The 26,228-nt window shown below is 43.2% G+C and overlaps 2 protein-coding genes across 2 annotated transcripts in view; both read right to left on the bottom strand.

Moving 5' to 3' along the window:
- Positions 1–11,538, bottom strand: part of HAL (histidine ammonia-lyase) — a 24,379-nt gene extending 12,841 nt beyond the window's left edge. The window contains exons 1-12 of the mRNA XM_015416273.1: positions 11,292–11,538; positions 9,362–9,422; positions 8,554–8,581; positions 8,226–8,300; positions 8,073–8,145; positions 7,908–7,977; positions 7,670–7,707; positions 7,457–7,582; positions 6,367–6,506; positions 4,234–4,281; positions 1,760–1,907; positions 143–238 (exon numbers count right to left, since the gene is read on the bottom strand). Coding sequence (XP_015271759.1) covers positions 143–238; positions 1,760–1,907; positions 4,234–4,281; positions 6,367–6,506; positions 7,457–7,582; positions 7,670–7,707; positions 7,908–7,977; positions 8,073–8,145; positions 8,226–8,300; positions 8,554–8,581; positions 9,362–9,422; positions 11,292–11,538 — 1,150 coding nt within the window. The remainder of the gene's footprint in view (positions 1–142; positions 239–1,759; positions 1,908–4,233; positions 4,282–6,366; positions 6,507–7,456; positions 7,583–7,669; positions 7,708–7,907; positions 7,978–8,072; positions 8,146–8,225; positions 8,301–8,553; positions 8,582–9,361; positions 9,423–11,291) is intronic.
- Positions 11,539–19,461: 7,923 nt separating this feature from the next.
- The window catches only part of LTA4H (leukotriene A4 hydrolase), a 33,357-nt gene continuing 26,590 nt past the window's right edge, over positions 19,462–26,228 (bottom strand). The window contains exons 17-19 of the mRNA XM_015416279.1: positions 24,663–24,745; positions 24,412–24,516; positions 19,462–20,094 (exon numbers count right to left, since the gene is read on the bottom strand). Coding sequence (XP_015271765.1) covers positions 19,965–20,094; positions 24,412–24,516; positions 24,663–24,745 — 318 coding nt within the window. The 3' untranslated portion in view covers positions 19,462–19,964. The remainder of the gene's footprint in view (positions 20,095–24,411; positions 24,517–24,662; positions 24,746–26,228) is intronic.

Genomic DNA, 26,228 nt, shown 5'->3' with positions numbered 1-26,228 from the left:
AAGAGGAAATAGTGGAGGAGGGGTATACAGGGGGAAATAAGATGTCTCCACAAGGTCTTGCAGAAAGAAGAATCTTGGTAAATCTGTCACAAGTTCTTTTCTATGCAATATGCTAAGTATGATCTGTCAATATGTTATTCACCTGCTATTCCAGAGGGATGATGGTCTGAGTTTAAAAGTGACCTGAATCGAAAAGCCACCTCATTCTGCCCAGGATGTGGTCGCAATGCATGAATATCTGTTTAAGACAAAGATAATCTAAATACAACACTTTGGCTATTCCCTCTCTGTAAATTAAGGGCATTTTCACAAGGAACACTTAAATGCTTAATTTTAAAAAAAGGACAATTAGGAATAATAGAAATGGGGGGGGGATTAATTCAAATAAAACTCAAGCAAAATGCAGCTGTTTAATGCAAATTACTTGGTGCAAGTGCATGTTTACTGTAGAGAAGCATAGCACTAAAGCTCTCCTCCAGTTCAACTGACAAGTGCTGTAAAATTGGTATCTCTAAGAATTTGAACATATTTGCATGAACAGTATGACATCACCATACAAATGGCATATATGCAGAAATCAAAACCAAACTGAAAGCAGTCTGTGAAGGAACAGACTCACTTTGGGTTCCCAGGAGTCTGAAAAATCCCACAGCCTTCTCAGGTCTCCATTCAGTGCCACGAGCCCTTTCCCTCATGGGGGGGGGGAGGGGCAAATCAAACTAAATAGTCACAGCCATCACCAACAAACCAGAGAGTATCTCCGCTGGATGGATCTGCACATCCAGCACGCTATACCCTCTATTTGGAGGGGCTTCTATGACATGAATACTGTGTAACCCAGCGGCTTAATTGCTGGGGTGGATTCTAGGGGGGAGGCATTTCCACATAGACTGGTTTCTCACATTGGGGTCCAGGGACACTGGGGGGTCCACAAGCTCTTTTCCTTCCCATCTGGCTAATGTGAAAACAGAGCTCTCAGGTTTCTAGGAACGGAGGCTGGGATTCTCCACTTCACTTTTAAAGGAAGGGAACTCATATAGTTGCCACCACCTGCTGTCACCTAGATTTCAGATCACCTTGAGCACAAGCCATAAAATACACTAATTGGTTTCTCAGAATTAACAGCTCAGCCCTAGGAGCTCTAATTGGTTGAGCACCCTACCACTCCCCTACCACAGAGAGAGTGGCTGTGAAAAGAGTAGATGAGTAATATTTCTCCAGGTACCCTCATCACTTTGAGGAGAGGGAGAGGAGGTGGGAGCTCTTTATAAAGCTATTGTGTCAGTCAGTAGATTTTTCTTTGCATTCGGTTTCCTGCCAATCAAGTCCCAGAGTTTTTGTTGTCCTACCGCTCCCCTGTTTAGATTGCACTCTCACCCCTATCATCTGTTCCCTTAGCTCTTAAGGACTGAGTAATGGTGCCAGGCCGTTAGAGTGGCAGCTTCTAGTTCCCACCCATCTTTGAAGCTGACTGGGTGACCTTGGGCCAGCTATTCTTTCTCAGCCTAACCTACTTCATCAGGTTGCTGCGAGGCTAAAATGGAGGCTGGAAGAACAACATACACCATCTTGAGATCCCTGGAAGAAGGGTGGGAGATAAATGCATAAATAAATTTAAATGATTTTTTAAATTGTATCTGGTTAGAGAATGCATAAATGATTCAGTACAGGGCTAATGCTACCATCACATTAGCAACAAACAAACAAACAAAGTTGCTCATCTGTATTGGCTAGTAGCCTTAGAAAATTCAGTACCAACCAGAGTCAAATGCTCTTGTCGTGCCCTTCAGAACTTCAAGTGTGAGAGCAGCCACTATGTCAGCTTGTTTGGCAATTGCAGCAGCCCTTTCAACTGCTTCACATCCTAGTGAGGTAATCATTTGTGTCCCATTGATAAGAGCAAGACCCTGCAAGGAAACAGCAAGCATTTATTGTATTCAGTGATTTTGTCCGCAGAAAGGTGCATGAACTTCTTGATTCAAATAAGACACTATGTATTCAGGATCGCACATTCAAACATGGCTTTTCACTCATGGGGAGAGTCCTCTTATCTTTCCACAGGCAGTGGCAAATTGGGGACCTTAAATGGCCCAGGAGCAAGCCAGGCTGGGTGACCCCTGTGCTGCAGGAGCTACTCAGCTCAGCCCTGGCCAGTGGCTTTAACAATGGGTATTGGCTCGGCTGTTGCTAGGGTTACTAGGCCTGGCCTAATAACCAGCAGGGGACTGGAGGGACAGGGACATGAGGGGCAGCTGTTGGTGACAGCATGACATTACTTCCAGGGGAAACCCAGAAGTTATGTCAGTCCTCTCTGGGAATTGCTAAAAACTCTATGGCTTTACTGTAGAATTTCTGGCAACTCCTAGTGAGATGTGACATCACTTCAGTGTTTTCCCAAGAAGAGACATCATGCTGTCGGCCCATTGGCCATTTTAAAAAACAAACACAAATCTCCCCCGCTTCTGCCCACAGGGGCACTGGGGTAAGAGGGACTGGGGGTGGTGGATACTCCATCCCTACTATGGCTGGCAACTCTACCTGTTTGGTGCTGCTTTATCCTACCTGGCAGTGGCTGTCCAGGGAACTGACCCACTGGGCCTTTCCCTGTAAATTAAGTGGCCAGTCCATCCACAGACTAAATATCAGTTTTGGAACAGTAATTTTGAGCTGAAAAGAGTTAAGTGTTTCCACCCCCCTTCTTCTGTAAAAATACAGGGCTCTTTGGGTCAACAGAGGAAAGAATAACATAATTCAATTCATACATAGTTTGAGCTACTGTATTACTCACTGAAAGGGATATAATAAATCCAAAGCCTTACTCAGCTATTTTCTCACTGTGTTTCAACGTCTCATTAGTAATGTGTGCATAATTATCCAGGTCTTCCTTACCACATTATTGCCAGCTTTAATGAGGTAATGGAATGAAGAACACTTATTTTAAAGCCTCACCAATGTAAAAAGGCCCTCTGGGGACCAGTGTGTAAAATCCATTATAAATAGTCAAGTATTCATACATGCAAGATAATGTTTCTCTAAAAAGGACATATAAGGACAAAAAAAACTCAAACCAATTACATCCATCAACAGAAGAATTGAACTGAGCAATCCTAATATTTGTAGGTATCTGTTAACATGTTATATGACATGTTATCATGAATATACCATGATAGGGTTGGTAGCTCTGGGTTGGGAAATTCCAGGAGATTTAGAGTGAAAGCTGGATAAGGTATACAATACTATAGATGGGGGTATAGTGCCATAACCCTCAAAAGTAGCAATTTTCTCCAGGAGCACTGATCTCTATAGTGTGGGGACCTGTAATTTCTGGAGATCTCCAAGCCCGACCTGGAAAATGACAATCCTATATCATTAATATACCAAACTCTGGTATGGATTTGTTAAAGAATCTCATTGTCGTATCAAATGCTCAAGCCTACTGGGTCTGTGCTAGGAATAAGTTACAAAAATACATTATCTTATGTACTATAACTAGAATTGCTTTTTTGGGCTAATTAGAAAAGGCCTTTTGCCTAGGGCAGCCAAGTGGGGGCGGGTGGCGGGTAAACCCCCGCTTTGGAGGCCCGATTTCTGCCACCATGGAATCGGGCCCCGGGGGGAACCCTGCCCCCCGAAGCGCAGCGTGGTTGCGTCACCAAAGGTGACGCAACCACGTAGCTCACGTTGGGGGCGTGGCCCCGATCATCGGAGGGAAAACCCCTCCGACGATCGGGGCCACGCCCCCAATGTGAGCAACATAGCACGTCACTTCCTGTGACGTGCTGGCGGCGCGGGCACACGCATCACCAGAGAGCTCCCGGAGCCCGGCAAGGCTCCCCCACCGCCAAGGTAAGTTTACTTGGCAACCCTACTTTTGCCTCATTTTACTTTAGTGAAAGGTCTGCGGAATTGTTCATAATTTTCCTTCCTACCTGTTCTCAGGATTACGGTAACACTGGTAAGTGATCTATAATTGATAGTTTAACCTTTAAACAATCAGCTGGGGGAGTTTGACATTACATTTGGATCATGACCACAGTGCTGGGACAGGGTGTGTTATTAACTTTTTCTCTATGATATCCTCCCGATTCCATTGTCCTCAGGCAGCTATCTATATCTTCTTATCATTCATATCTTGGAAGGCAAATATCTTTCCACAAGTGGACTTAAAGATAGTAAACTCATTCATGTGCCCAACTGTCAATTAGTCAAACAAGGATCATAGCACTTTATTACCTCCTTTGGCTTCAAGTTAATTGGTTTCAGTCCGTGGGCTTCCAGCACCTGTAAAGCAGGAAAAATGATGCAAATTATTATTAAAACTTTGATTTAAAATGAGGCAATAGAACTTCACCTCAGCTATATTTCACATCTCTGGTTTTAAAGCTACTGGTTTAACGAGTGCTCTGAGACTCCTTCGGGTAGTGAAGGGCGGGGTATAAATCCAATTTCCTCCTCCTCCTCCTCCCCATTATACCAACAAAACTTCTGCATTTCATGTGCACAGAACCCTTTCAGTGGGTAGCAGCATCACTAGCTAGGAGACAATTGTAACCCAGGTATTGGAAATAAGGGCAAGCTCAAAGCTTAGGGACTCCTTTCTTAAAGCCCCCCTCCCACTCATACACCTTGTCTTAAGCAAAGCAACTATTTATCACAACAAGGAAAATACAGTTCTGCACACAGGGTATTGTACTCCCCACTCCCAAATAGAGATGTGAAGGCCCGGAAAAAACCCGGAAAAATTCGGGGGGGAAATGGGTTTTCCCCGTTTTTTCCCTGAAGCCTTTTTGTTTTTTTCCCAAAAATTGGAAAAATTGAAAAAAGAAAAGAAAAGAAAAAAAATTGATTATGGAATGTTTTATTTTAACATGATGAATAAAATATTTTAAGACAAGGTGTTCAAATAGTTTCCAAATCATTTCATATATATATATATATATGGTATCAGATTGATCTAATTTCTGTGCACTGAGGACAAGCAAGTCCTAGGTTACAAACTGAACTCTCCAATGCAAGAACAAGATGCATTTCTTCCTTTAGGAGGTGCTACTGTCACAAGAAAAGAGAAAGGTTTCAGTTTTGTTTTTGCATGTGGGTGGGTATTCTGTTTGTAATCATTGTTTGGATACACTATATTTTTAATTTCCTAGTTGTGATAATTTCATGCCAAGTAAAAATGTCCATAACCATATTTTATGTTCCTAAAGTAACAGAATGACTTTCGATCTGGAAAAGAAAAAAGAAGTGCTAATGTGGCAATTTTTTTTCAATTTTTCCGAAAATTTCCGTTTTCCCCCGGAAAAAAACGGGTTTTTTTCCGAGCTTCAAAATTTCCGGAAATTTTACATCTCTACTCCCAAACTCCTTTCCCTTCCCAAACCAAAGTTCCAGTAGTCAGGGTCCCAGAAATATTGTTCTCTTGTTGGAGCTGTCCAATCCCAGTCCCTCAGAAGCAGGCCTCCAGTGAGAAGGAAAGTTCCCAGGGCCTCTTTCCTCACCATCCAAGAGAAGAAATCAGCTTCAGTTCAAAGACAGATGGTCTGGGGGCTAACCTCCTCCAGAAGAAGTGATGTCCCTCAAGGGAGGACCCGCACGAGACAAGAACTTCTTCAGGTGAGGCCTTTCTGCAATCCAGTCCTTAGAGAGAGCAAACAACTAGGCCTCTCTTTGCTTCACCCCCTACCCAGGTTGTTGTTTTCCCCCAGTCACTCACTACACACACCCCTCCCAATATGCAAACTGCAAATTAAGAATTTCATTACTCCACCCAACACCATATATCCCCATAGTTCTACACGATATTTATGGAACTGGATGATCATTTTAGGAAGCCTCTTTCTGTATCATTTCAGAAGCAGAAAAATTATACACTAACCCACTTCAAAATGTAACTATCAAGATTTCCACATGTGAACATGATCACCCCTACAGTATTATTTATTTAAATCATTTTGGCTTCACTTTTCTGAACATAATTTCCACATGTTAAAAAATAATTGTGCAAAAAGAGTAGGGAGAAGCCACAATACAAGGAATACAGCCTTAAGGCCCCCTGGTTGGGACTTACAATCCTGGCATGTCATATAATTATGAAGATGTTCTATAGCTATAGCCCAGCTTAGCCTCAGCCTGTCCAGACTTGGAAGACAAGCAGGGTTGGCCACAGTCAGTACCTGGATGAGAGACTGCCAAGGAAAACTGTGGTTGCTATGAAAGGTCTCATTATTTAAAACACAAGAATTCTCTTTTGCATGAAAAACAATGAAACCTAGATTTCAACAGAGTATAGGTTCGGGCAAATTATACGTGGTAAGCCAAGCAGTAAACCAACAATGATTCACAGAGCATTATCTAAACCATTCTTACGTATTTTGCATCAGCCCATCCACTCTTTGGGGACCACATCTTTCCTTCTCCGATTAGCCCCAGTGCAAGATGGGCCAGAGGGGCTAAGTCTCCACTGGCTCCAACAGTCCCCTGCTCAGGGATGTAGGGAAGGCAGGATGCTTAGAAAAAGAAAAGCTGGGCTTTAGTCAGGAGTCCTGGTTTCTTGAGGAATACATACCATCATCCACTCCACTACTCCAGATTTACTTCTTTACCAAACACCATCCCATCTGTGCTATTGACCATTGCTTCCATATAACAGTTTCCATTCACGGAGTTGTTCCCACCAAATCCAGGTGTCATTGGGGGGGGACGTGGGGGGACGCCATCCCCCCGGGTGAGGTGCGGGAGGGCGGGGCCTGGAGCTCCCTGCTGGTGCCCGCTGGAGGTCGCCGCCGGCTGTGGGGAGGACACGCTTCCGGTGATGTCAGGGGGTGTGGCATATGCTAATGAGTTATGCTAATGAGTCCCCTAGCTCTTTTTCTACGAAATGACCCCTGACCAAATCATTCCCCCTTGGTTAAAATTATAACTTGAGAAAGATTTGTGCTACTTATTTGAGTCAGGAAGAGAGAGTATGTTTCAAGCTGAGACAAAATGAGAGTTCCATTTTGCATAACCTTTCACCCTCTATATGCATAACTCATTTTGGACTGCCATACAAACAGCCCAAACAGTTCACCTCTTTTCACAAAGGACAGACTGGACTGTGGATTGTCACTTTTAGAGGAGCACCTGCCACTTCAAAGGAGGTAATCCAAAATAGGGTCCCTTTTTCCTTTGAAAGTGTTTGGCCCAAAGGCAGGAAGGCATATAACAGATTGTAGAAACAGCCACTTTGAAAGATCCACAAGATTTTCCCACTCTTGACAAAGGACTTGGGAAGATCCCTTGCTGACCCCCCCCTTCTTTAAAGGAGCAGTTGTTACTTCAGAAGAGTGCACAATGAAATCCCTCATCATTTCTTGACAAATTGACTCTCCACAAGAGTCTCATCACGTCCAAAATGGTGGCATTTGTGCCGACAACTGAACCCCATGAAAATCCAGTGCAGAATGGATCATATTACCATTAAATACATCAATCGTTTGCTGAAGAGTTTCTAGTGAAATCCCGCTGTATCCTTTAGCTAGGACATTGATCCGTAGAGCTAAAAGCATACGAGATCTCTCAGGGATCAAAGGCTTCCCAACACCTACAATGAAAAACATCCAATTCTGGGTTATTAGTGTTGGCTTTAACAACTGTATACAAAAAGTGCTTGAAGTGAATTTTTCATTACCTGCAGAATGTGACCGTATTAAATTAACTTGAAGCTCCCTGGGAGAGCAAAAACAGATAATTAGAGCAAATAATATACAGAATTTAAGATAATTTTCAAAATTTTAGCAAATAAAAGGGAAAAAAAACTATTCAATTTGTGGAAAGAAATTAAATTAAAGGGGGAAAACACTATACATTTTTGGCCGTGTCATCTATCGGTATTTTACAGATATTAAAAGGAAGCAGAGGAGACATACTGTAGTTTACACTTTGAAATACGGATCCGTGCAAACTTTCCAAAACCTGTAGTGATTCCATAGACAGGATCTAAAAATACAAAAATAAAATGCTTTACTTTTTTAAAAAGAATCTGAACAGCCACTGTCCTTACTTAAAAAATAGATTCCCATCTTCCATCTTACCTTTTGCATCTTCTACAATACTTTTAATAACATCACTTGATTCTCTGACCTTAATCTCAGCTTCAGGAGTAAGCTGGAAATAAAATTGCCCTTATTTACTTTTCCATTTCAATAATACAGGTAATTAGAATTAGAATCTTTCCAAATACTCACTTTGATCTTGTAGAGCCCCTTTCCTAAGCTGACCAGCTTCTCTGTGGTCAGACTGTTCCCATCTAAATAAATATACTGTAAAAATAACTTCATTAGATCAAGGTGTATGAACGGTATAATTGTACCAGCTTTGATACATGGAAATTAAAGTGATGTCTCTCCACAATTAATGTTATTGCAAACGGGAAAGCACTTTAAGAAATCTTTTAACAGACCCATGAGAGTGAAATGCTGAATATCAGTTTATGAATTCAGTTAATTCAATGTACAGACAGTAAAAAATGGATGTTAGAAAATAGGAGACTTTGTTACTACTTTACTACTTTACCTCTTCTGGTTCTCGATATTTACTATATCTGCAACAACACATAGGAAAATATATGCCACTTGCTGATTCACATTTGGTTCATTACTCTTATGTACAAATTGAAGTTCTACAAGAAATAGTGTATGTATGGGGGGAAACATTTGGGGGGGGGCTCAGGAGGGGGTTGTTTTTAAGTGTTCCTTCCCCATTTGGTATTACAAGGAGGAACTGGAGAAATGTGCAATAATCCTCTGGTCCCAATAAGTGCCCTATTTCAGAATACAATGAATTCTTAGGAAAATCCACCCTTTTCAACTGGAAGAGGCCTTTAGAGGCACAATGGATTAAGAGAAGTGCTTTCCCTCTCATTTGAATTAATTCCTTCCCCCTCCTTAGCATCTTTCGGCTTCAAAGTGGTCAGCGCCCTTAAAAGCTAATAGTATCCTAGACTGGTGAGTCAGGTTGGGGAATGAATGCCTCATGACACACAGCTTCAGACTCAATCTCCTCTTGCAGGATTCTATAAGTGACCAGGAAGTCCTCCTATTCCCCCTCCCCTTATTTAAATGATGCTCAGCTGCTCTCACCATCTCACAGCTCTCTAAAGGTCAAGAAATTTGCTAAGTCTTCATCTTCCGTGTGTGTGTGTGTGTGTGATTTCTTTGCATGCTAATATTTTCTGTGCATATTTGGGAATCCCCTGAGTATGCAGAAACCTCTGTCTTTGAATTGCCCCATTTTTACTTCAAAAAATAAGAAAAGCAATAAATAAGAAAAATAAGAAAAAAGTAAGAAAAAAATTAAGAAAAAACATTTTGAATAAGGATACAAATAAACTCCTTCTGGCTGTGATGGAATGAAGTCCGGAGAACTTACATCTCCTTGTATTACTGGAAGAAAGGAAAACAGGCCCTATGAGAACTGACTGTGTACTCTTTTGCTGCCAGTGTAATTAATGGAAAAAAACCTGCAAGGGGGCAGAGTGTATTAGGTTATTGATGGGCTTCCGTAGGGGTAGCTGCTCTTGACCCAAGCTCCAGAGTTCCATGTCAAGCAAACAGACATATCATGTTACAGACAGAAGGAGCCTGCAAGCATGAGATTAGACAGATATTTTTGATGAAGATATTCTGTTCCAAACTATCCATGGTTATATCCAGGCAAAGTAAAACAAAAGTCCAATGTCATCTTAAAGACTAACAACATTTATTTCCAGGCAAACAACTATTTCTCTACATAGTGGGTGTCAAAGCACGTCTTATTATTTTTATTTATTTACTTCATTTATCCCCACCTTACTTCCCAGTGGGGACCCAAAGCAGCTCACATCATTTCCCTCTCCTCCAATTTATCTTCACAACAACCCTGTGAGGTAGGTTAGGCTGAGACTGTGCAACTGGCACAGGGTAATAGAGCAAGCTCCCATGATAGAGTGGGGATTCAAACCAGGGTATCCTCAGATCCTTATCCAAAACTCTTTCCAGTACACCATACTGGTTCTCTTGTGGGTGTCCATTACATTTTAACACATTCTGCCTCCAAGTACCTCAGAATAGCATATATGTGAATTAGGGTAGACAGAGAGAGAATGGCTGGCCCAAGGCCCAAGTTTCATGTCTGAATGGGGACCAGAACCTGCGCCTCCCCAGTTGCAGCCCAGCACTCTAACCAGTATACCACACACTCTGTTTGCTTAAAGTTAAGTGTGCTGCCTCTTGCATCTGACCAGAGTCCAAGATACACAAATGTGTGTCCATTTCACAATTAAGCGACGTTTTTCTGTATTTGGCCCTCAGTGATATTCTATAGTTCTATTTTTATTGTTTTAAAACTATTGTTTTAATTTGGTTTTAACTGTGCTGCATTTTACATTGTTGTTACCCACCCTGAACCCACCTGCAGGGAGGGCAGGATATAAATCCAAATAAATAAATAAATACATTTTTCAGCTGTCACCGGCAATGTTTAACAATCAGAATAAGGTTTACTATACACATGAAGAACTCCTCACATCTCCAACCTCTTCACTCCTCTTTACCATCTCTCTTCACATCTCCTCCTATCACGTTGTTTTCAACAGCAGCTACAAGTACGTGACATTTCCCTCAACCCTATATGTTGTTATCGAACTATTAGCTCAGTCAGAATTTTGCCAAGTAGTTTGAACCCCTTTCAACTAAAATACATACTTACTATGAATGTACTTAAAAGTGAAGAACACCTCTCTACTTTAGAGTGTGTATAATTAGTGCAATCCTGAGCAGAGTTATGTCCTTCTAAGTCCATTGAAACCAAAGAGTTTAGAAGGGTGTTTAGGATTGTACTGTAAAGCTTAACAGTGGGGAAAGAATGGAACAGAAGGGCAAATGGTAAAATACAATGACATGCATGATCACAGATGGTGCATTCAAAACCTCTGCATTAATGTGCCATAGAAAGCAGTAGACAGTTTGCATCAAAAACATATTTGGACCAGTGTAAACCTTTCATTTATTCCACAAACATGGAAAATACTAATATGGTTCTTGGTATCTTTTGCAAAAATGCATTTCTGTTTTTGTGCTCTAAGAAATATCTATGGTTGAGATATCATACACTTAAAACACATTTAAGTCCCATAGATCTTTATGGGATTCACATCCATCTTTCACCACAAAATGTTTCACATAGTTCCTGCCATTTTGTTATGCTTTTGTTCACTACTCCTAAAGATGTGCAAGGACAGGGATTTTCACATCAGCCATCTGCAGCTTACTTACCAACTTCTACAAATTCATTGTCTTCTAGAGCGACCTCCAGTTTATCATCGTGATCCAGCAATCCAAGTCCTTTGCAACGGCGGACATAGAATTCCACTTCTTCCACAGATGCAAACCCACCATTATCAGGCTTGTTTTTCATATAACGCCTCACAGCTTCTTTGCCTAGCCACCTCACAGTGTTTGTACCATTCTGGCAAGGCACAGCGAGCCATTCCCCTCGGACATGTACTGTGTACCTTGGCATACTTGTCATTTATCAAGAGCTGTCTCTACTCTAGAGTATTAGACTGGGCACCAGTTACAGTCTGTATCACCTGACTGACTTCCAGGCTCCCAATCAGAAAACACCAAATGGGCAGCCACCCTCTGCTGCTCTCTTGCTCTGCAGATCAATCAACATGTGTATTTAGCCAAGTATCTAATAAAAAATACCCACAACTCCTCCTCCAATAAGGAAAGCAATGGGCAAACAGAAATAAAAAACAGGCCACATGAAAACTGCAGTCCTTTTTATTCTTCTTTTTAAATTACACATTGTGAGGGGGAAAATCTGCTGAATTTAGGGTTGCCAACTCTGGCCTGTGAAATTCCTGGAGATTTGGGGTGATGCCTGTGGAGCAGTGAATTTGAGGAGGAATTTCACCTATGGTATTTTAAAGTGTTTGCTCTCTAAAGTTGTCATTTTCTCTAGGGGAGCTGATCTCTCCCCAGTCTGGAGCTTAGTTGTAAGTCCAGGGATCTTTAGGCCCCACCTGGAGGTTGGCAACTATACTGGAGAGAGAGACTGTGTACAGATTTGTACAGTATATAGGAACTTACTTGCACAAAAACACCTAATGGTGAAGGTAGTTTCAACTAAATTATTTGGGAGACACCAGTAGTTTAAAAGCATTAGTTCAGGGGCTTAGCAACAAGCCTTTGAGGGAAAGCGATCACTTACCAAATAGAACTTCTAATTATTTGCAGTTCTGATAGCAAAACTAGGCCTTTGACTCTTTAAAGATACTCTAGATTTCCCCCTTTCATTTCTTTAAAAAAGGAAATGTCTAGCTATTTTACCTACAGAATTATAAAGGAGAAATGCAAGCCATACTTTACCCAATGAGAAAAACAAATAAGCTCACCAAAGAAAAACGCTGTCCTATGACTTTAACACACTTAGTTGTATTCTTTATAATGTACTTTACCCAATGGCTTCTCAAAGTATGAGATAGGTGACAGACAGCAGTGGAGCTTTTTTCTGTCACACATCAAGTCATTATGGGCCAACCACATTTTTATATGTCCTTTTCCATAATTTTATCTCCTCACCCCTTTCCATCTTTTTTGGTTGTTTACTATTTACTCTACTACTGGGGAATTACACAATTTTAAGTCTGATGATGAAGAAATTGAAATTGTTCAAGCTTTCTTATTCATTGGCTCCATCATTAGTCAAAAGGGGGGCTGCAACCAAGAAATAAAAAAGAGACAGACTGGGAAGGCAGCCATGAAGGAGCTAGAAAAGATCCTTAAGTGTAAGGATGTGTCACTGGCGACCAAGATCAAGGTAACTCATTTTGTAGTATTCCTCATTACTATGTGGGTGTGAAAACTGGACAGTGAAGAAAGCAGACAGGAAGAAAGTGGATTCCTTTGAAATGTGGTATTGGAAGAGAGTTTTACACATACCATAGACCGCCAAAAAGACAAGTGGGCTCTTGATCAAATTAAGCCTGAACTGTCCCTAGAAGCTAAAATGGTCAAAATGAAACCATAGTACTTTGGTCACATTCTGAGAAGGCAAGACTCACTCGTTGCCATTGGTCACCATTGGGTTATCTACACGTGTGCCACCAGGGCACCAGTATTCAAACAAATGACATCCATCCAGGCGTTGAGCTTCTCTGGGCACTAAAACTAGAACCACAACATGATCCAGCAAGGAAAGAACAAAAGAAAAAGAAGTTGGATTTCCCTGGAATGCCTCACCACTGGAGCAAGATCGCAGAGAAGTCATATTCAGGTTCCTGAAATGCATGCAAGATCTCTGAAGATATATGGTATAGCTAAGCTGAGTTAGTGTGAGCTAGCTCACAGTTTTTTAGCCTCCAGCTCACACATTTTTGTCTCAGCTCAGGAAGGATGGCTCCAGAGCACACTAATTTATGCAGTAGCCAAATCGCTCGCTCACAACTTTAATGCCAGTAGCTCTCAAAGTAGAATTTTTGCTCACAAGACCCAACAACTTAGAGGGAACATTGGCTATGGGTTGTCTTCTCTTCTTGTTTTACCACCTTTTTTCTGAATTTATCTGTTGCAAGGTGGGGAGAAATAGATCTCGATCATGTTGTTCCCTATGTGTTACTGTTACTGTCTTCTTTTTCCTTTATCTCTTTTATTGGAAGCCCTGGCGAAGTAGCAAAGGTAGCTCCGTGTGGGAAGATCTCATGTGCCCCAGGGCGATACCAGTATAATATTATCTATTGGAAATATCACAGTGTTAGTGGTAATTTATGTTAGTGTTTTCTTCTTGTGGTTGCGAGGGTTGGGGGGCTACTGGAGAAAGGGGCAGGGGTGGATGTTCAAGGGTGTGGTGGGGGAGGGGAAATCAGGCTTTTGAGACATGACTATGCTATGGTCTGAGTTCAGTAAAAAGATTAGGGCTCTATATTTTGACTTTCTATGTCACTTCAGCTCTGCAGCAGGAAGGTTTTACTATACTGATGATTTAGTCAGTGAGTGTATGAGAAAGGGGGTGGTGGAGAGAATGGTCTACTTGTGATTGTTGGTACAGGAAGCTGAGCTAGCCATGGTAACCTTGCAGTACAGAACTGCTACCTATTTAAATACTGTTATCGTTTGTTTGCATATTTAAGCCATAGTTACCTAGGTTTGCAGGGGCACATGCCATGGTTCTTTAGGCCTCTTATGGGGACTCTGTATGGTGCACCTTTGGGGAGAATGCTAAAGCAAATTTGCTGATTGACTATTACAATATGGTTCTGGGAAGTTAACTCTTCACATTGCAGATCTGCTGGGGCTGCTCAACTGGCTTTTGCCTGCCGGGGCCTGAGCAGAGGAGGCAGCGGCAGCACAGAACAGCACTCCTCAGGCTTCAACCCAGCTGCATTGGGGCTCCGCCTTAATCGGTGGGGGGGGGGGGGGGGGGGGGGCTCCAATTCTAAAGCCTCACCGCTGGCTACGGCCCTGGGTCAGGATACAGGAACCCTGTCATACCCAGGTGCTGAAATACCTGCCATGGCTGCCCACTTGATTCTTGCCACAGTTCAAAGTGCTGGTTCTTACCTTTTATTATGATATTTTTCTTCTATTTATCCACTTCTCCTTAACATATGTAAGCGCAGCAACTTTCATGTCCATGATCACTTACAGATTTCTACAAACTTGCACATCCTCCAATATATCATCTAAATTTGGCAGCTACAAGTCCTCTATTTCCATATAAGCTCATGATGGAACTTCCTGCCCATAGAACATCAACAGATCTGCTCTGGTTAGTTTTACAAAGGATGATTATTACTCCAGGCATTTGAAGAGGATTCCACTCATTCTACGTACATTTACCTGGGATTTTCTCTCTCTTCTGCCACTTTATGCTGTGTTTTAAAAAGCTGCAGGTGACTTGCCTTTAATTTTGCTTTTGATGTTTTATTATTTTGGTTGTCCTGTGAGTGCTGCTGAAAGGGGGGTGGGATTCCCAAATAAAAAGTCAGAAAGAAGAGGATCTGGCTCAAAATGTACCTTAGTAATTCAGGGAGTATGGGTTTAGGCTAATTTTAATGAGAAATATCCCACAGTTCAAAGAAGGGCAATTTGGGGTGGTGACAGCTAGTAACTTTAGTGATTGAGTTTTTCCAGGCAAAAATTTAACGATAGAAAAACCTCCCATATAAAATATAGCTGAGATAAAAGAATATTTATTTTGAATGCTTGAACTATGCTAACTTTTTTGTTCCATACTATTCATCTATCTAATCACATGCATAGAGGCATTTCCCCTCATGAACAGAAAAAAACATACACTGAAAAACAAGAATAAAGTTATTTATCTAAAAGATTTACATTTCCAAGCAAAGTCAAAACAGCTGCCAACAGGGAGAAAATGTACTAATGACTGCCATTCTCACCAGCCCTACCAAACTAGAATTATATCAAAATACTAGCAAGAACAGCCTAGTCTCTCAAGTTATGACAGCTTGTTATTGCTTATGAAGAAGTCACTGTGTTCATAATCTGTGTAGACCTGACATTAAACATTACGTACTAAATTCATTTGGTATTAAGGGTACCATATGATGTAATGAAATGCTATCCAAATGTATTATTTGTATGATCTCTGAACCTACAGGTCAATAGACAATGTAGGTCATGAAGAAACTATCAAAACATAACCTTTAGACCACAGCGATCTAAACAAGCGTCATTCGGGTAGGAAGACTGATAGTGCTAAGCATGGATTTATCTGGCATTGAAACATTTGTGAGTATATCTGAATTCAGACAATGTGTATAGATATTTAGTAGATTTTTCTAGTAAACTGTGTATAAGAGAAATGCATGAATAATTAAATTTTCAGAGCATAACTTATCAAGCTGATAAACTGTTCAGAAACTAACTAGTTTATAGTCCTATATGTAAAATTCTACAGGAAATCTTCTGCATGTACAACAGGAGGTTCAGGGCCAGTCAGTCTGACGTCGATACCGGGTAAATTGGTGGAAACCATTATTAAGGAAAGAATTAGTAGGCACATAGATGAACAAAACCTATTGAGGCAGACTCAGCACGGTTTCTGTAAGGGAAGATCTTGTCTCACTAACCTGTTAGTGTTCTTTGAGGGGGTGAACAAACATGTGGACAAGGGGGATCCAATAGATATTATTTACCTTGACTTCCAGAAAGCTTTTGATAAAGTTCCTCATCAAAGGCTCCTAAGTAAGCTCAAAAATCATGGGATAGAAGGACAAGTCCTTTTATGGATCAAAAACTGGCTAGTTCATAGAAAACAGAGAGTGAGTGTAGGTGGGCAATTTTCTCAGTGGAGGGTGGTAAGCAGTGGGGTACCGCAGGGATCAGTACTTGGTCCACTGCTTTTTAACTTGTTCATTAATGATTTGGAGATGGGAGTAAGCAGTGAAGTGGCTAAATTTGCGGATGATACAAAGTTGTTCGGGGTGGTGAAAACCAGTGAGGATTGTGAGGCACTCCAAGGGGATCTGTCAAGGATGGGCGAGTGGGCGTCAACATGGCAAATGGGGTTCAATGTGGCCAAGTGCAAGGTGATGCACATTGGAGCCAAAAATCCTAAATATAAATACACATTGATGGGGTCTGAACTGGCAGAGACTGAGCAAGAGAGAGATCTTGGAGTTGTAGTGGATAACTCACTGAAAATGTCGAGACAGTGTGTGACTGCAATAAAGAAGGCCAATGCTATGCTGGGGATTATTAGGAAGGGTATTGAAAACAGATCAGCCAATATAATAATGCCCCTATATAAATCAATGGTGAGACCTCATTTGGAATACTGTGTGCAGTTCTGGGCACCACACCTTAAAAAGGATATTATAGCTTTGGAAAAAGTGCAGAAAAGGGCAACTCGAATGATAAAAGGGTTGGAACACTTTCCCTATGAGGAAAGGTTAAAGCGCTTAGGGCTCTTTAGCTTGGAGAAAAGACGACTGAGGGGTGACATGATCGAGGTTTATAAGATTATGCATGGGAAAGAGCAGGTAAAGAAAGAGGTACTTTTCTCCCTTTCTCACAATACAAGAACTCGTGGGCACTCCATGAAACTGCAGAGCGGTCGGGTTAGAACGGATAAAAGGAAGTACTTCTTCACCCAAAGAGTGATTAACACTTGGAATTCACTGCCACAGGAAGTGGTGGGTGCTACAAGCATGGACGGCTTCAAAAGGGAATTAGATAAGCATATGGAGCAGAGGTCCATCAGTGGCTATTAGCCACAAGGTATAGCTAGGGGCTCTGGGGCAAGTGATGCTCTGTCTTCTTGTTGCTTGGGGGGGTCAACAGTGGGAGGGCTTCTAATGTCCTGGCCCCACTGCTGGACCTCCTGATGGCACTGGTATTTCTGGCCACTGTGTGACACAGAGTGTTGGACTGGATGGGCCTTTGGCCTGATCCAACATTGGCGTCTCTTATGTTCTTATATGGAGCAGAGGTCCATCAGTGACTATTAGCCACAAGGTATAGCTAGGGGCTCTGGGGCAAGTGATGCTCTGTCTTCTTGGTGCTTGGGGGGGGGGGGTCAACAGTGGGAGGGCTTCTAATGTCCTGGCCCCACTGCTGGACCTCCTGATGGCACTGGTATTTCTGGCCACTGTGTGACACAGAGTGTTGGACTGGATGGGCCTTTGGCCTGATCCAACATTGGCGTCTCTTATGTTCTTATGTTCTTATGTTCTTAGTTCAATCATTGAAGTGAATGACATCCATGTATACATTAGAGTTTCTTCAAAGACAAGGAATTGATTGATATACAGTCTTAATAGGGCTCATACGTCCCAGAAATCCCCACAAAAGAAGGCTATACAAGGAGAAATTTCCCGATTAGAGGAAGCCAGCCATAACTGCCAAATGAACATTCTGGCCTCTGCCCACACCCTCCAGACAGGTGGTACAAATTAATTTCTTAACTTCTGTTAAGTGAGGGGCATGCTGCCCAAATCTCCACAAGGGAAAGAAGATTGAGCAAGGCATTCACAAGTAATTCTTCAGAAAGACTATCTTGGACAGTTTCCATAGAATCATAGAATTGGACAGGAACTCCAGGGTCATCTAGTCCAACACCCTGCACAATGCAAGAAATTCACAAATACCTACCCCTCCACACCCCCAGTTCCATGCCCATATGACGACAAAAAACCTCCAGGATCTCCAGCCAAATTGGCCTAGAGAAAAATTGCTTCCTGACCCCAAAGTGGCGATCAGCATTTCCCTGGAAGGGCCACGAGAACTAAGCACTAATGCAACCCTTCCTACCCTCCCTCTCATGACCTCCCTAAGTTCACAGAAAATGCATTGCTGTCAGATGGCCATCTAGCCTCTATTTGAAAACCTCCAAAGGAGAGCCCACCATCTCCCAAGGAAGCCTGTTCCACTGAGGAACTGCTCTAACTGTCAGGACGTTCTTCTTAATATTTAGCCAAAAACTCTCCTGATTTAATTTCAACCCGTTGGTTCTGGTCCGACCTTCTGGGGCAACAGAAAACAACTATAGAACAGCCCTTCAAGTACTTGAAGATTGGTTATCGTATCACCTCTCAGTCATCTCTCCAAGCTAAACATACCCAGCTCCTTCAACCTTTCCTCATGGGACTTGGTCGCCAGATCCCTCACCATCTTAGTTGCCCTCCTCTGGACATGTTGCAGCTTATCTATATCCTTCTTAAATTGTGGCGTCCCAAACCAAACACAATACTCTAGGTGAGGTCTAACCAGAGCAGAGTAAAGCGATCCCATCACTTGGTGTGATCTGGATACACTTCTGTTGATACAGCCCAAAATGGCATTTGCCTTTTTAGCTACTGCATCACACTGCTGACTCATGTTCAGTGTATGGTCTACGAAGACCCCTAGATCCTTTTCGCACATATTGTCAAGACAAGTCTCCCCCAACGTATAATTATGCATTTGATTTTTCCTACCTAAATGCAGAACTTTACATTTATCCCCATTGAAATTCATTTTATTTGTTTTAGCCCAGTATCCAGCCTGTCAAGATCATCCTGTATCCTGACTCTGTCTTCTATCGTATTTGCTACCCCTCTCAATTTAGTATCATCTGCAGATTTAATAAGCATTCCCTGTATTCCTTCATCCAAATCATTTATAAAGATGTTGAACAAAACAGGTCCCAGGACAGATCCTTGAGGCACTCCACGTGTCACTCCTCTCCAAGAGGGTGAGGAACCATTCACAAGCACTCTTTGGGTGTGATCTGTCAACCAGTTACAGATCTACCTAACAGTCATACGATCCAAACCACATTTTACCAATTTGTCAACAAAAATTATGTGGAATTATGTGGAACCTTATCAAAAGCCTTACTGAGAGAGAAGGTTTTTATTGAATTTAGCCATAGGCCATTACAAACCACAAACAGAGAAGAATGCAATAAAACAAAAGCCTTACTGAAATCAAGATAAACTATGTCTACAGCATTCCCCTGATACGGCAAGGGAGTAACTTCCTCAAAGAAAGATATAATGTTAGTCTGACCAATCAGCATTATGTGAAAATTGCTTATAGCACCTGTTTTAGAAATACAGAGTATGAGCAGGATATGTTGTTAGTCTTCAAGGTTTGCACAGTGTTAAGTTGTACAAATTTAATTGTGCTTATGGAAACGCGAGGTGATCTATCAAAAAGATTTATTTCTTCCAATAAGCAGTACAGGTAGCAAAAAGTTACACTGTGGGTTGCACTGGCACATACCAAGTCAAAGTATTTTGTAATGTTCCCAGGTTTTTTAAATTTTAGAGGCAGCACAAGATTGAAGTTGTACAGAAACAGTATAAAAGCCTTATTTTTTTCAGCTTCAGAACCGAAATCTGGGTTAGTAATCAAACATGCAAGTTATCATGATTGGGGGAGGTGGGGACAGAAGAGATTCTGTAGGAGTTAGGCCTCAGACTTCTGCAAAGGTTATGCTGTTTGTCCAGCCAGTTCCAAGTCTCTGGAAACCAACATTGCAGTCACTGGGTGCATTCTGGCTCGATGCTGCTGGAAAGCACTGACAGCTTGATCACGTGACTGGTCAAATTTGTAGAGGTCCCTGCAACAAATTCCATAACACAAAATGATTAAATGTTTTCAGTTTAGTACTAAAGATTATATTGCCAAATTGTCATTTTTAGGACAGTATGCATTCTGCATGAAGAACCCATAACTAGACTCAATCATGAATGTAAAAGATATTCATATCTGAAAGAAACATAATGGTTATGTAGCACCAGTTCAACACTCTCCCCTCCCAAACTTAGAATTTCACATTTTACTTTAGATAAAATTTTGTATGTGAAAAAAGGGTTGTAATATCCGCAGGAAAAAGAAATTCCATAGCTACTTGGCAGCTGTGCACAGAGCTAGCCTGAAAGAAGACAACTGGGGAAAATACTATGATCAAGCATATCCGACATTTGCAAATCATCATCCTGTCCTTATGTATAAAAGCCACTTGGGGTGGCAACGTTCTATGTACGGCAAAATCAGTTGAGTGTGTGATCTGCCACTCAGAACACCTGCCAATCCCCTCACTGCGTTGGGTGGCTGCATGGCCTGAGTCCCGTCCACATACCCCGCAGCCGGCGTCATGCCCTCAGTCTACACAGAGCTGCCGAAGAGGATGGACACTCCGCCGGCAGGACACTTGGGACTCCAAGGCCGAACACGGCACTACCGCACCGGTCGTCCGTGGCTGCAACACGAGACAGGGAGCTGGCAGGGCTGCAAGCTGAGGACAGCGCCGCCCAGCCTCTTGCCCTCGGTGTCCTGTGAGGCGACGGCCAGGCCCAACAATCCGCCGGCCAACACGGTAACCAGGCCAAGGCTGACCATGCCACCTCACACCACTCATTGTCCCCTGCAGATGGCTGCAGCTGCTGGGGCGCACTGTGAGCTGCCAAGGGCCGGCGCAATCCACTGCAAGGCACCTAAGGAGGACGCTCACACCAAGATCTTGCTAGCCCCCCTCGCCGGCCCATCTTCGCACCCCCCGCCTTTGGAAGCCGCTGGGAGGGCTGGCTGGCGGCCCATCTTGCCCCCCCCTTTTATATGGCTATCTGCCTCAACCTTCCATTGGGTTGGGGGGGGAGGCAGGGAGGCTTCTCATCGTTCTCCCTCCTACTCCATCCGCCTCTCACTTTCGCCTGAGCAATGGAGGATCCACTCCTGTCGGCAGTGCCCATCAACCCCAACAATTCCCCCGCCAAGCTGTAGCGCCTGGTCAATAGCCCGTGCTTTCCATCCATCCACTGGGATGCCCGCTGAAAAGGGCTCCTAATCAACCAGCCCCTCTTCGAGCCCGAGCTCCTGGGGGCAGGTGGAGGAGGAGGAGGCAGCGACGCAGGGATGATGGCAGCGCCGGGGCTCCATGGCATCTCTGCTCCCTCCTCGCTGCCTGCCCCTGCAGCGCCGGCGCCCTCCTTGCCGGGGGGAGGGGGAGGAAGAGGAGGAGGAGGCAGCGTGCTCTGGCCGTTGGGGCCAGACTCACCTCCTCCGCCGTCGGGGCGTAGAAAGGTACCTTCACAGAGAGAGACACACGCTGGACCCCTTTTATTACTCTTTAAGGAGCTGCGGTGGCTCAAGTGGTTAAGACGCTGAACTGCAGGCTGTGGAAGGTCAGTAGTTCAGCAGTTCGAGACCCGGGTGCCGCATGATGGAGTGAGCTCCCATCTCTAGTTCCAGCTCCTGCCAACCTAGCAGTTCAAAAGCAAGAAATTGCAAGTAGATAAATAGATACCACTTCAGTGGGAAGGTAACAGCGTTCCGTGCGCCTTGGTGTTTAGTCATGCCGGCCACATGACCACGGAAACGTCTTTGGACAGCGCTGGCTCTTCGGCTTTGAAACGGAGATGAGCACCGCAACCCTAGAGTCAGATTTGACTGGCTTTCGAGCAAGGGAACCTTTACCTTTAAGGTGGACTAGAATGACAGGCCCCAGAGTGGAATGACAGCCCCTGGGGGTAGCAGGAGTGTTCTGGGACTGGAATGACAGGTCCCACAGTGGAATGACAGTCCCTGGAGGCAGCAGGAGAGTTCTGGGACTGGAATGACTGGCCCCAGAATGGAATGGCAGCTCCTGGGGGTAGCAGGAGTATTCTGGGAGTGGAATGACAGGCCCCAGAGTTGAATGACAGCCCCTGGGGGGTAGCAGATGTGTTCTGGGAGTGGAATGACAGGCCCCACAGTGGAATAACCTGTCATTTCAGTCCCAGGACACATCTCTTCCCATCCCAGAACACTCCTGCCACCCCCAGGGGCTGTCATTCCACCCTCAGAACACATCTGCTACTCTAAGGGGCTGTCATTCCACTGTGGGGCCTGTCATTCCACTCCCAGAACACATCTGCTACCCCCCAGGGGCTGTCATTCAACTCTGGGGCCTGTCATTCCACTCCCAGAATACTCCTGCTACCCCCAGGAGCTGCCATTCCATTCTGGGGCCAGTCATTCCAGTCCCAGAACTCTCCTGCTGCCTCCAGGGACTGTCATTCCACTGTGGGACCTGTCATTCCAGTCCCAGAACACTCCTGCTACCCCCAGGGGCTGTCATTCCACTCTGGGGCCTGTCATTCTAGTCCCAGACTTGGGACTACAGACCTTAATGGAAGATCCATTCCACATTTTCTTTTCAACTCTTCTTGAGCTGTAATGTATTTCAATGGAGCCCATGCAAGTCAATTGGCATTCCTTTTTTTCCTGGCTCCCATTATTTCCAATGGGTCTTCAAGTCTCTCCCATTGTTTACAATGGGGAATCCTGTCCTTCCTTTTAGTACATCCCCTTCAAGGTGATGATTGGCGGTCGTGGCGGTTGGAGACACTGGCCGACCTCAACCGTCCATTGGGTTGGGGGGGAGGCAGGGAGGCTTCTCTCTGCTCTTCCTCCTGCCCGGACTGCCTTTCGCTTTCGCCTGAGCCATGGAGGATCCGCTCACGTCGGCAGCACCCATCAACCCCAACAATTCTCCCGCCAAGCTGTGGCAGGCTGCTAATGAAATTAAAGAATACCTAAATACACAAAGGCACACAAGTATTAATAACAGTTCTGTGTGAGACCTGGAGGGAGACGAATGAGTTGTTTATCAACTATTACCTATTTAGTGGCCTTAGCTCCTCATTTGTACCATGGGAATGATTGCCCCACTTCAGAGGGTTACTCTTAGGAATGCCAGTTTTCTGAGGTCAGTGATTCTTCAAACTGGAGGGGACCTCACACAGGTACAATGGCAGACTCCACCCTCCCAACCAGCCATTCCCTCCTGGGGAACCATTGTCGCCAATCTCCAAGTGGGGCTTAGAGATCACTCAGCATTACAACTGATCTCCAGGAGGCAGGGAGCAGGAGATCGAAAGCTGAAATCAGGAGCAGATAATGGAAGGTTGATGCTTGGCTGGAAAGGAGATAGAGTTGCCAACTCCAGGTTGGGAGATTCCTGGAGATTTGAGGGGTGGAGCCTGCAGAGGGTGAGGTTTGAGGAGGGGTCGGACCTCAGACAGGTACAATGTCATTGACCCCACCCTCCCAACCACCCATTTCCTCCCGGGAAACCATTGCTGCCAATCTCCAGGTGAGGGGTGGAGATCACTCAGAATTACTACTGATCTCCAGGAGGGATGGTGGAAGTCAGCTGCAGTCAGAGGGGCAAGATAACGGTACGTTGATGGTTAGCTGGGAAGGAGATGGGGTTGCCAACTCCAGGTTGGGACATTCCTGGGGATTTGAGGGGTGGAGCCTGGAGAGGGTGAGGTTTGAGGAGGGGTTGGACCTCAGACAGGTACAATGCCATAGACTCCACCCCCCAAACTAGCCATTTCCTCCTGGGTAACAATTGTTCCCAATCTCCAGGTGAGGGCTGGAGATCACTCAAAATTACAACTGCTCTTCAGGTAGCAGAGATCAGTTCCTCTGGAGAAAATGGTGGACTCTATGTCATTATACCCTGCTGAGGTCACCACAGCAAATTGATGCTGACTGTCCAAGGCCTTGGCACTCTCCCAGAGCCTCTTTCTAGAGCTCGCATTTATTTCCACAATGGGCCTTATTCCTAGTTAGTTATAAAACAGGTCACTATGGTAGCTGCATTGTTATCATTCTGTCACCCTCAAGATGGGAAACTTGTATCTCTTTGTGACATATGGTTCAAAGCACCCACTCATTTCACTATGACAAAGCAAGGCTAACATGGTCAGTTTTGTCTATACATGAAAGCTCCAGATGAAATTTTGCAAAACCTTCATAGTAGAGAGGCACTGTACCCATATTTATTATGCCCATATTTAGAATTAAGCAGAGGGCATCCAGTAGTAAACCATATTTTCCCAGATTTTAGAAAAGAATCACTCATTTGGAAACTATATTCCTTTCTTACTTAAACAAGGGGCGAGTAAACTTCATTCTGCCTTGTTCTGTAGCCATCTTCAGAGCTAGAGGAATGGCATCTTCCCATTTGGCTTGGATGCAGAGGCGCAGCCACCTGAAAAACAAGGTTTAGAAATTCAACAATATAACTTATTTGTTTCACTTACACAAACATTTCAGAATTACCCATTGGCTCCAAGACTCCTCACTTGGTAGAATGAGTTCTTGAATCTGATCCTTACATTTTTAGATTTTACTAACCTGAATTTAATTTCAGAGTTGTTCACTGCATTAAAGTTGTAAACTTCCTGCATTCGTCTTACATGGCTTAGCGGAAGAGGATTCTAAAAAAGAAAAGGGGATCCAGGGGATGAAGAAAGGAGAATCAAGAGAGTGACCAACTCTAAATGACTGTGCTAGCCTTAAACATTTTACACCTAAAAGCTAGAAGTCACTATCGCACCCTCTCTACTGGGGTTACTTGCTTTTGAAGTGAGAAAGATGTAGGTTGGAAGCAGCAAAATAACACTGGGTCTTGACAAAATGCTATGTCATGGATGTGGCCAGGAATAGCTGGTGTTGACTAAAAAAATTATAGAAGATACTTCCACAGATCAAAAGAAGGGTTGGCTTGGTTTCTCAGTTAAAGATACCAAATAGTGAGTCCAGAAACCCAGAATAAAATGGCCTGGCAGAGAGACAAAAAACAAAGGAGTAACAGAATAATATCATATCTAGTAGATTCGAAATTGTATAATTGTATAATCAATTGAATATGTGTAGGCCCAGGTGCATGAAGCATCTGAGAATGGCACAAATGTCCAGCTAAATACAAAAATGAACATATAATTTAAAGATGGAACGTATTTGTTGGGGTCCAAAAGGTGAATGGAAAACCCGACTTTTGATATTCTTTATTATGATAAAACATACAGCTTTTATATAACAAAATAGTTTTTATATATTTAATGGCTTTCAGAATCAAATAGTTTTATATATAGTTATTTTAATATAATGTTTATATATTTTAAGATGATATTTGAATATAAATAACTCTGTATGGTGCACGAAGTTAAGATAATCAGGCAGCCAAGAATCCAAGCCCTGGCAGGTGGGACAGCTAGCTTTTGCTGGAAGATGAGTCTGAAAGACATATATATGGGAAGCTGAATTGATCTGAAGGGTCTTCTTTGAAGAGTCTTCTTGCCTGTAACCCACTCATTTTAATGGTCTCTGTAAAAATCAATGGATTATATTAAATTCATCTGTGGTAAAAGTGTAAATAATTATGTTTTAATAGAAAGATTAAAATGGAGGCATGATTCTTTAGTAATATTTTTACTTGTGTACTATATCCAAAACAAAATAAAAAACATCACTGGGTTGTACCTCTTTCCAGGAGATTAATCATCAGACATAGGAAAGCTAGCTAGATTTCAGGGCTTCTTAACTGCATGCCTATCTCTGAAACAGAGTCACCTGGAACAGCTAGAACTAGATTTTGTTAAACTGCATAAGCTATCAATACAAGCACACAGGACAGCATGACATAACATCTTAAAATTATTATCTAAAGCAGCAGGATGTCACACTATTTTCAGCAGTAGGGAGAAAAATTAAGAACACTGCTGTGACTGAGAAACACACAGCCATCATCTAATCTTCATTCTACAAACAGCAGCAAAGGGAGGAAAAGAAGGTGGTGGCCAGTATAGTTCTTCTGTTATAATTTCGAGTGATACAGATATACACGCAATAAAATCAAAGAGATACCAGGTATTTTACATTTTAAGTGCTGGACCAGCCACCCTAATGTGTGGCAAGAGG

Source organism: Gekko japonicus, unplaced genomic scaffold (assembly GCF_001447785.1).
Source record: "Gekko japonicus isolate JY-2015 unplaced genomic scaffold, Gekko_japonicus_V1.1 scaffold648, whole genome shotgun sequence".
Lineage (NCBI taxonomy): Eukaryota > Metazoa > Chordata > Lepidosauria > Squamata > Gekkonidae > Gekko > Gekko japonicus.
Note: the sequence above shows the minus strand (reverse complement) of the source record. Positions and strands in the feature narration are given on the sequence as shown.